The 10,780-nt window shown below is 44.0% G+C and overlaps 2 protein-coding genes across 2 annotated transcripts in view; one reads left to right on the forward strand and one right to left on the reverse strand.

Annotated features, from left to right (window-relative positions):
* Nucleotides 1-4,069: 4,069 nt before the first annotated feature.
* Nucleotides 4,070-10,780, forward strand: part of T265_05537 (hypothetical protein) — a gene marked incomplete at both ends in the record, with an annotated part of 6,877 nt that continues 166 nt past the window's right edge. The window contains 3 exons of the mRNA XM_009170571.1: nucleotides 4,070-4,114; nucleotides 4,302-4,442; nucleotides 5,007-5,165. Of these exons, the coding sequence (XP_009168835.1) occupies nucleotides 4,070-4,114; nucleotides 4,302-4,442; nucleotides 5,007-5,165 (345 nt within the window). The remainder of the gene's footprint in view (nucleotides 4,115-4,301; nucleotides 4,443-5,006; nucleotides 5,166-10,780) is intronic.
* Nucleotides 8,382-10,780, reverse strand: part of T265_13801 (hypothetical protein) — a gene marked incomplete at both ends in the record, with an annotated part of 5,254 nt that continues 2,855 nt past the window's right edge. The window contains one exon of the mRNA XM_009170581.1: nucleotides 8,382-8,528. Coding sequence (XP_009168845.1) covers nucleotides 8,382-8,528 — 147 coding nt within the window. The remainder of the gene's footprint in view (nucleotides 8,529-10,780) is intronic.

The following is a 10,780-nucleotide window of genomic DNA, read 5'->3' on the forward strand; positions in this document are numbered from 1 at the left end:
ATTGGCCGAAAAAACAAGCGTCTGTTGTCAACTAGTTTTAAGGGTTCACTTTTTGTGTGTTTCTCATTTGCATTAAAAAATCTAGACGCATGCTAAATCGTGATAAAAAGAAGCACAAAGAAGCAGAGATGGCTAAGCAGGCGGGGAAAGCGAAGCTGGGCACTACCGAAAACCAAGAGGAACCGGTAGTCGAAGTAATACCAGAACGGTTACCGACCCCTCGCCTACTGGAAACGGTGGTTCAAGTAGGTCACATCTCCTGTTCGATTATCTTAGCACTCTAAATATTTTTTGATTTGTATGTTTTGAAGTGATGGATGAAATCCTAAGGTTTTGGGTTCAACCACATTGGGTAACTTTGTGGTTTGGCATGAAACTGAGGAGTCGTAAAACGCCATGCGAGGTTGCTAAACAAAAACTTAATTAGACTCTGAGAATATGGTCTGTACCGTACGGAACCAGAACAAGAGATCTCAGACGCAAGAACCCTTAACTTAGTTTACTACAGGAACCTGACAGAGATGTGAGATGTCCTGATTGACCCGCGTGATTGACCTGACTTTGTCATTGTATTTCTCTAAATGCTTTCCGAACCCAAATTGCTGGATAACAAATAACCTTAACTTCAGGTCCTCAAATTGATGGAGGTTACAATTGGCTACTTACTGCTCATAAGTAGTGAAGATTCTAAATTCGTTTGTAGCAAGGAATCAGCAACTGAATAATTGTTAGTAAATTGCGTCAGGTGTAAATTCAACATGCAGATTACATTGGAATCTTGGAAAGCAATCTACCCGAAACCCTGAGGTTCGACAGAACTCTTATGTCGATCATTAGGAAGGGGAATCGCTAAATCTGGTGGAGCATTGTACAGAAGTTAATCAGAAGCAACCCTCGAAGTTCGCTAATTTGAGTCGGTTCTCCAGGGTTTCTGCTAATGTATTGAAGAAGTTGATTTGGTCTGTCCCTTCATATGGCCTTTAAAGTGGAAACACGATGTCTGTGTTTATAAAAAAATAAAACTGCATAATGTGATCTTCATGCGCATTGAAAACAAGCGTGGTGGTCATGTGACGGCCCAAGGAGTTATTTCTCATTGTTTTAAGGAAATCCACTTCCCAATGGTAACTATCAATTTTTGAGGGTCATATATGTGGCTGGAAAATTTGTTCGAAATTAAATGGTACAACTCAGGATATGGGACCCTTCTCAACTTGTATCGATTGAGATTCAAAGAAATCGGAAGAGGCTGATTCGGTCTAAGATTAGGTAGTGCTTTGTGGACGGCATATTGATGTGGATCATCCGTGCAGGCGTGGTCACTATCTGAGTGGTTGTCCCGTCAACACCTATAGCCATAAAATCAATATTTTGACCCTATGGTCGCATTTTTGAGCTTGGCCGATAAAGGATATCTCGGGTTTCAGAAGTGCTTGGTAAACTATCGGTAGTTTTTATTTAGGCAGGGTTTCGCCTTTGACACAAAAGCTCCATCAGACCAAGTGAGTAGGTCACCGAATTGGCCAGGTTGTAAGACAGACAGGGAACCAGTCAGCAAGTCCTCTTCAAGTTATCACACTAGATCAGTGTTGAGTGTCAATTAACGGCACTTGTCTGTTGGTGTGGTTGTCAAAATCTTGCTTTGGTGAATTGGGCGAGTTTCAGATTAATTCTGATCGGGTTTGGTTCGTTAATCTTCCACTTCATGGTGCTTCGATTGATGACTCACCTCGGTTGCCACTGGTAGAATTTCCTCGGTCTTTGTGGGGTCGTGAGTGCTCCGATAATTTCTTTTGAAGGGGGGATAAGTTCAGGTGGAATTCAGATGATGACCACTCTTCTTTCTGATAACCGCACACCAACGCGTGTCAGCTCGACTGATCCAATACCGTTTTCCGCACGCTTGCCAGTTACAAGCCTCCTATTCTGTTAACATTGGGATGCTCGGCGATTTCTACCGCCTCGGCTATCAGTCTATGTGACATGGACCGTAGTCCGCACTTCAAAACCTCAATATTTTCTAAATATATTTTTAGTCCCTTGTCCGGTGCGTGCTCTGCAACTGCCGAGTCCTGCAGTAACGCTTAGCGCGGTTTGGTTCGTGAATCTTCCACTTCACGGTGCTTCGATTGATGATTCACCTCGGTTGCCACTGGTAGAATTTCCTCGGTCTTTGTGGGGTCGTGAGTGCTCCGATAATTTCTTTTGAAGGGGGGATAAGTTCAGGTGGAATTCAGATGATGACCACTCTTCTTTCTGATAACCGCACACCAACACGTGTCAGCTCGACTGATCCAATACCGTTTTCCGCACGCTTGCCAGTTACAAGCCTCCTATTCTGTTAACATTGGGATGCTCGGCGATTTCTACCGCCTCGGCTATCAGTCTATGTGACATGGACCGTAGTCCGCACTTCAAAACCTCAATATTTTCTAAATATATTTTTAGTCCCTTGTCCGGTGCGTGCTCTGCAACTGCCGAGTCCTGCAGTAACGCTTAGCGCAGTCGTTTTGAAGACAGTCCCTGGTTCTGTTTGCCGAGAGGCCATCCTTCAATTGCACCAGTCCAGATCGCAGAGTGTTCCCCTTCTGGAAAGCTGCTCTTATGTTGGCCGTGTTTAGAATTCTCGGTTTTTTTTTGGAAAATAAATAAGAGCTGATACTAAGATAGCACTTCTGAGAGAACCAGAATGCAAAAACAGGGGTCAACGATTCATCGGGAAAAGTTACGATTTATGGCCAAGATGCCATTTCGGTCGAGTCATATCATACACTCTTACTAGCTTAATACGTAAGGGGGGGGGGGGGGGTGAGCTCCAGAACTGGAAAGTTATGAGTAGGTACCATTCCACAGACCGGTTAGTAAGATGTAAATGTACACCTAAACTGCCCTTTTATTCCTAGATACTTGACTTGATAAGGCTCACGTATTTACTGGACGGAGTAGATTCCAAGTAGGTCTGTGCTGACTAAGGCCGGTTAGAATCGCACCTCAGAAACCTTGGACTAAAGCCCAGGACGTGGTATTTTGCTTCGGGCGGTATGTTGTAGTGTGCATGTGCTGAGTTGACTTCACGAAGTCGGGTTGTTTTAAGCGTGTATCCTGTGGTGGTCGAGTTTCATCCCCAAACGGAGCACTCTCTCAAATCCTTCGTCGTCTGAACTGATTCCCGTAGATCAGAATACTTAGGGGAGACCATCTGGCAGCCATAATCCGCCACATGATGAAAAATCATCTGCTTGATTGGGCTGCGTTGCAGTTTTTACAGAATATATAAGCGGAAAATAAACCAACTGGGGATCGCAATGCGACTGTTCTTTTGCCAGATTTCAGTGCGGGATTCGAATTAAACATTGTGAGTGCAGAGCAGTGGTGGCTCTTTTGACCTCCAAAAGACTGATAGCTCCAATTATAGAAATAGCTGGATAGGATGAGTCAAACTGGTCGAAAAAAGGTCTCACAGACCAGCCTGGTTTGCATACCTTAATTGAGCCCTACTCACTGTGCAGGTTGGACCGACAGGTGTAATCGTGCTTGCGTCAATCCATCGGGTCTACTTCATTCCCCATGGGGTACTGGAGGCCAACCTTTCGACCATTCGGTTTTGTTCCCACCCATTACCGCATTATGAATCGCTCAGAAAGACTTATTTATCGTGAGAGTATGATCAGTTCTATCCTCTAGAACACTGACCGCCACCTCACCAAGCTTAGGTAGCACTTCAGCGCAGCTATCATTTCGGTCCTGAGTACTTGACCCACAATTTATAACGGACACGCTGAGACGAATCAACCAGAAATGATTTCAACTTGGAACAAGCTCAAAAGTATCATAAAAGAGAGATGCAACTGTGTTCAAGGTGAGACGCTCGTCTAAACCGAATTGATATGCATGAGTGTATCTGTCAAAATCTGTCAACTTTGGTTTCAAGTAGAACATAAAGTTGACCGAAACCCAGGGACTGCGCCTACCTGAGGAGCTCCAAGAAGGGCGAAACCGGTCGTTGGCTGTCGAAGGGTTTTCAGCAACCTTATGTGAGTAGTGTAATGCAACTTGTTTGTTTTTTGATATGAAAATGGGAGAAGTTCGGTTGAATGTCTTGCTGAACATCACGGTCAGTCTGGCTGGTCTTGTGAGGCGTGGCACAAAAGTGCATACCCAGTGGTATCGTAAGAAGCACCTTGCCCAGCTCAGTCTGGGAGAGATCATGCACTTAATTTTTGCATTTGGCGAGAACTTGTCGAGAAAGAACCATACAGGTTTTGCTGACTAAATAATTTGTTCGCTTTGAAACCCATAAGTTTGGCAATGATTCGTTGAACACATACTCCTGTGGACCATTTAATAAAAGCTCTCCCGTAACGTATGAGTTGCTGTATGCTGTAGTATGGGGAGGGGGAGAGTTGTCTCTGTGGTTAGATCGCCAACTTACCGACCGGAAGGTCCGTGGTTCGAACCTGACCTCTGCCTCTCGACATCCCCTGTCTAGGCTTGGGCAACCTGGCGGTATCCCAGCCCTCTTGCTTCCTTCAGGTGGCAAGACACCAAAAGGGTGTTACATCTGAATGACAAGCAACGATTGAGGTTAATCAATGATTGCTCATCGCACTTTGTAGAGGACTAAGTAGTCCAAACTAATTGGTGGCCTCCATTCTGATTGAGGCCTCGATGAAATATAGTGCACTCCTCGCCTACTCATTCAAAAGAGGGGTGTTCAAATGAGTTAATTGTGTAGATTCGATTTGACTAAATTGGTTATTCATGAACTGATTATCACAGGTACAATAATCTATAGTAACCGTAAAGCACCCGAGGAAGACTTATTGATCACAGTCAGATTTCTTGAAACACGACTTTGGAAGCCATAAGAATTAGGTGGTTACTTTAACCTTGAAAAAACAACTAGAAAATGAAGATTAAACTATGAATATTCCATTTTATGGATTCACGTTCATCAGGATGTTTCAATGTGCTTTTAAAACGATTCCCTTTCCTCAACTATCTAGGCCATGGAAGTGTCGCATATGGATAAAAGCCTTCCGGAAAACTTGAAGCGAAAGTCCTTTTGCACACTGGCCGAATGGCGAGCCAGAAGAATTAGCGCATATTCATTGCGATTCGACTCGACGATGCCGACGCCGAAAGAGCATAGATCCACCCAAAAAGTGAGTTACACATGCACCAGTAAGTCTGTTAATACATGAACAGAATAATGCCAACAACGCATAAAAGACCAAACTATGGGTGTAACGGTGGTACTACTGATGGGGAGGTATGCGAGTAGTATGTTTTCTTCTCGTAAATTCGCTTGAAAAGGTGAATCTTTGCGGAAGTTGTGGACTCGCTTTGTGGCATTTGCTTGAACTTGAGCAACACTCAATGAATATCCAGGAAAGTTCAGGAGGCCGCGTTCAAGAGAAAGTGGATGTTCAGTTTTTGTTATTAAGATGCAAATGAGAGTTTTGCTTTCTTGTGCAATAGTCTGTAACTGGTCAGTTGGCATTTTCTGATAAGTGATTCCGCTGCAAGGCCTCACTTTGCTTCACGAGTAGCTGAGAAGGAAGAATGTCTCATGTTGTTTGAACGATTCATGATTCGAGGGACCGGGTGTGCAGGTGGCCACATCTTTCGAATTCTCTCAATCTCCATTTTGTGGTAATTGTTGCCTGCAAAAAGACACTTGGATCCTTATATCCTAGTTCATCACAGAATAACTCTTCATCAAGTGTTTATGTTAGCTTGTGATGGCGTTGATTTTAGCTATCATGTGATTACAAAGCCAAATTAAGTTTTCATCTCTTCTGTTCTTCTAATGTAACAGGAAGCAGACAGCACCCAAACTGATCAAACTCCGGAAACAAAGTGTACACCTCAAAAACCTGGGATTTCACCTATAAAAGAAGATGAAAATCTGGAAGAGCAAACAGAAACATCAAAGAGCTCGGTAGGGTCGTTTGACCCGTTGGCCGAAGACTGGCTAGATTATCTTGAATTGGAAAGCAATCCAGTCCGGCGTTTCAAAACCCTTCTTGGAATAAGCTGCTAATCAGACACTCGAGATAAAACAAAGTTGAGCAAGGTTTTTCGTTCCACAAACACCCATTTTTCACTGGTCTCTATGAATGAAATGTCATACATCGCATGCTTTGCATCCGCAAATGCTGTTCAAATGTTGCGCGGAATTTTGTTTAGATCATCCAAGCTTGTCCCGTTGAATTCGCATGTTTTCCGTTTACCATAAAGTTCACCGAGTCGGAATTCGGGTTTCTCAAATGACACAACTTTTTCTTGATTTTTTTTGTGGAGCAAATTCTGTCGATCTGCGCAGCCACACGGAATGAATTTTCTTACGGTTGCAGTGACAGCATTGCATATAGATTGCGTTGTTCTTTCTGGCATTCCAAAAGAAGATCGGGATGAATGAGAGAATGAACTATGAGCTTAAACTGAGACACACAAAATTTGGACGTGTTTTTTTAATTCACGTGTCTGGGATCCACTAGCTCTTTTGATGGCCGTTAGACGGGCGTGTTCAGAACACGGCTCTCGGTGGATAAAGTCAAATTTTACGAGTGGCGTCACATCTGGCAACCAGAAGACGCGGGGAGACTACTGTCGCCACGAAATCCATTGGTGTTAATTAGCTACGAAGCGTGATCAATGCAGGTGTCGTCAGAACAATGGTAAGCACCAATCACACTGGTGTTCACCCGCTTGCGTCCGAACGGTTAATTGTTCAACCACTAGGCGGAATGTCGCGAATTCGAGATTCTGGGCTTCGTGAGATGCGCACTGTCGATGAGTAAGACTGATGTGGCAGTACAATGCTCCTCAGTTTTCATCATAGGCTGGATTTGATTACAGGGCCAAACCTCATCTGAGGGTCGTGGTTGCCAATTTTTATTGACCATGATTACTGAGGAGAGGTTTGGCTGGTTCCAATATTAAACAAGTGCGTTCGTTGCGATGACAAGTAGTATTTAGCAGAGTATGTTTCATAGATCGTTTTTTTGCTTGATATTCCAAAAGCTTCTGTGCCGAAAACTGAGTTGCCTCTTGTCCTATACCCAGTGGGGTTTGTCAGTCCCGCGTGAGAAAAGGAACTATTGGATTCAAATGTCTAAGATGCTATTTACAAAAAGTAGTTTGAATTAAAGAGCAAACCTCAGTTGTTCACGTTCGTTGCATCGACACATGCAAGGTCTTACCATTGGATGGCGCGGTGCAGAGTCGAGGTGAGCACACCAGAAACGACGGGCGGCGGTTTGGACTGGTAGTATGGGTTGCGGTCATCCCTTCCGAGGCCAGCCCCGTGATTTCAATTAGCGGCGCATCATCTGGAAATCCCGAGAGACCAAGTCAGAGCAGTCTCAGTAGACGAGTTACCAACTAGCCTCTGTAAGTGGGTCAGGAGCACATATACACACCTGTTAGTCTGCCAATGTCGGACGGAGCGACCTTTGTGGCAATGTGAATGGTGGATACGGAGGAGCAAGACCGGTAGAGATCAAAGGTAGGCGGATGGTGTTATCTAATGAATGGGGGAGTTATCGTACGTCAGGTAAGAATCATTACTGCCCACTTCAATTCAACCATGACACACTAGCTGCATTAGGACAAAGGCAAAAAGGAACAATGACCATATGAACCCCGGAAACCTATAGGAGTAGTGTACTAAGTAAAATACAATAGATGAACAAATGAGGGGACGCGGTAGGAGTACAACGTACTGTATAAAACGAATAGTACTCACTTGACAAACAGTACTGTGTGTGTGGATATAAAACACTGGCTTATAGGCGACAGGTAATTGACAAAGCTCAAAGATAGTATAAAATAGCCCCCAAGTTACCAACTCATCTTTGTCACGGCCTATCGTACACACAAAATGAACTGCTATCGAGCCTGGTTTCGAGGCGTCTTTTCCAGAACAGAAATTTCAAAAACTTGAGGCACTCTTTGGAAACTGGTTGGCTGTTGATAATATAAATACGCATGGTTTCGCTGAGGGATGAGCAGACTTGGCATAGCACACTGTATCAGTGGTGGAACGGTCTGCTCACTGGTAGTTGACGGATCGCACCCCAAAAGGCCTGCTTATGAATGAGCACAATTATCTTCTGAAAACAAATTTGCTGTCCATAGTATTTGGAGCGCACTTCAAAGAGCCACAAACTGCCTGATGATTGCTTTCTTATGGGGAGACTTCCTAATCGTTAGTTTTGTCGGAGCACACCCGATTTAACCACTCTCACCGGTTGTCATCCCCTTCTGAGGTTATGTGGTCAGGTGTTGCATTCTTCTTTTAATATCTGAGTGACATAAGTAACACTTATCTCGGTCTTAGAAATTGTCGCTTTTGAAGTATTTCCCCAATCTCTTCAACTGTTCTTTCCAGTAATTCCAGTTGAGTCGGGAAGAGACCAAATTGGAATGAGTTCACTATGAGAGTGTAGCTGTGACGCTGTACCAAATAGAGAGGCCTGCCAAGACAATCTCACGTGAGAAATTGAGTACTGTTGAGGTTCCTGATACAAGAATTTAAGTCGTGAGTAGGTTTGACTATTCCGAATACCCAAAGGAAGAATTATGTTCGAAAGTCTACGGAACGTTTTACATAAAAATGACCAAAGTTACACAACAAGTCTCAGTTTATGGCGTCGACAAACACACAATTCTTTCACTTATCGGTAAAGTACAATCCCTGGTGTTCTGCTGCGAGTTTCTCGGACCTATTCTGTGCAAGGATCAAACGGAGGTTCATTCGTAACCATGTTGTCTTCTTGGGACAGAAAGTTACAAGTAGACATTCTTTTCAATACTCTCTGTCGAGAGTCCACAATGCATTGTGCTGTTCTTGACAGGTTATAACTTCTAATGAGATCTGGTAGGCCGAAACGAATCCACCATTTTCGACCCCATGCCATTCTTCAACAATTCAGCAGCAAAGCCCTCATTAAAACAGCAATTTGGGGAACACAGAGATGGTCCTGACAGGTTGCTTGGGATGGAAGGCTCAGTTCGCTGCGATTTTGACATCGGTAACAAATACAAGATATTTTCGTAAAGGAAACTATTCACAAGGTTGCTGAAAACTCTTCGACCGGTTTCGCCTTTCTTGGGGCTCATCAGGTAGGTGCATTCCAACTGAATATCGTGCAACTGAATCATTAGGCAACCTGTGTGCAGCACATTTGGTTGTAGAATGTCATAAACGAGAGACTTAGTTGAATCTTTCGTGAAAATTCAATTGATTTGCCAATAAGTGTATTTCTCGAATGTAAGATATTTTTTCTTTACTCTCTCCAGTTAGTTATAGGACTCGTGTCCCCATGTGTTATTACATCAAAGTAGACATTTGTGCACGACGAATGATGCATGTTCCTCTGAAGGTTTACTGCAATTCAGCGTGCGATACCTTGGAGTAGCGACCATCGGCCTGGTGACCGACACGGTGAACTATCAAGGCGTTTTGCCGCTGTGGTTTTAACCTACCGAAATGCCTACAACTTTGGTCTCAGATGCTTACTGGAACGATGTTGTTTGCAAGCCATCCACACCAACCACGGGCGCTTTTGATCTCCAAATAGTGGAAGCCTTAAAACCTACCAGTTGCTGAAGGTGCCTCTATTATATGGTGAGAAATATTCCCTGAGATCATACACCGTTTATCTAGGACCAATTTCACGACGATGATTCTCTATTCCGCCTTCCTATTGGTGACTGGTTTCACGTGCAGAGTTTGCAATCTGCATTCGTCTCCAAAATATTGCATACGTGCTTACAATAAGACAAGGATAAGCGGTAAAATGTGATGCAAGTTGGATTCGTTTATTTGCATGCATTGTGGGCCTCGGAACATCAGATGATAGTTAGCACAGGCTGCTTTGTGATCCATAGCCCCATTAAATGGTTTACTGACAGTTCCCACCACATTTTTTCTCTCTTAGATGCCGACGCTCCTCCAACTTGAGAATTACGCTCTGGGGGATGACGCCTTGTTCGATGTTGACTACCGATAGCCGTTTGAAAGGACAACGGGCATTCTCACATTGACTTCTTCAGACACCTGCATTTTATGGCCGTCGGTTGGTGGAACAGACTGTTTCAAGGGGTCTGGTCATTTTCAATCAAGATTATGTCGTGTGAGTGGAGCCAATCCCAGTTGAGAAGCCCGGAATCACAGTAAACTTGTTCCGCTCCTACAGAGGCAGATCGGCAGTGCGGAACTCACAAAGTTGCTTCACTCCGTGAATGAAGAATGAGTAGTGCTATATCCTGTCTAAGTGTAAGCCAATCACACTAGTGAACAGCTAATTGTGGCCAACCGGTTAAGCGTCTAACCATTCTCTGAGTTTCGTGTGACGCGCATTGCTGAAGGATTTGTAGAGTACTACTTGGCTTTTCCGTGTAGGCTGGATTCACTTCCAGGACAAAATCCAGGCTGAAACACATCGTTCAACTCGGGGTCACTAGCTCGTTTGCTTGCCTGTGAAACCGGGTCATTTGTTTTCGTTTATCCAGCCGAATGAACTGAGTGGTTTAGAAAGTTAAAGCATCCTGAAAACTCATAGTCTGGGGCCCGAAATCTGTGTATTTTTGTCCCCATAGACCCTATTTCCGGCTGGTTCACTTGAACGTTATTTGTCAAGCAGTGTTCTGTTGCACCGGTGAATTTGTTTCGTTTAATCAAGTGACGGATGAGAGTCGGCCCTTCCTCCTTCAAAATACGTTTTCGCTTGGGGAGATCATGCGGTACGGAAGATAATTTTGCCCACAG

Source organism: Opisthorchis viverrini (assembly GCF_000715545.1).
Source record: "Opisthorchis viverrini unplaced genomic scaffold opera_v5_102, whole genome shotgun sequence".
NCBI lineage: Eukaryota > Metazoa > Platyhelminthes > Trematoda > Opisthorchiida > Opisthorchiidae > Opisthorchis > Opisthorchis viverrini.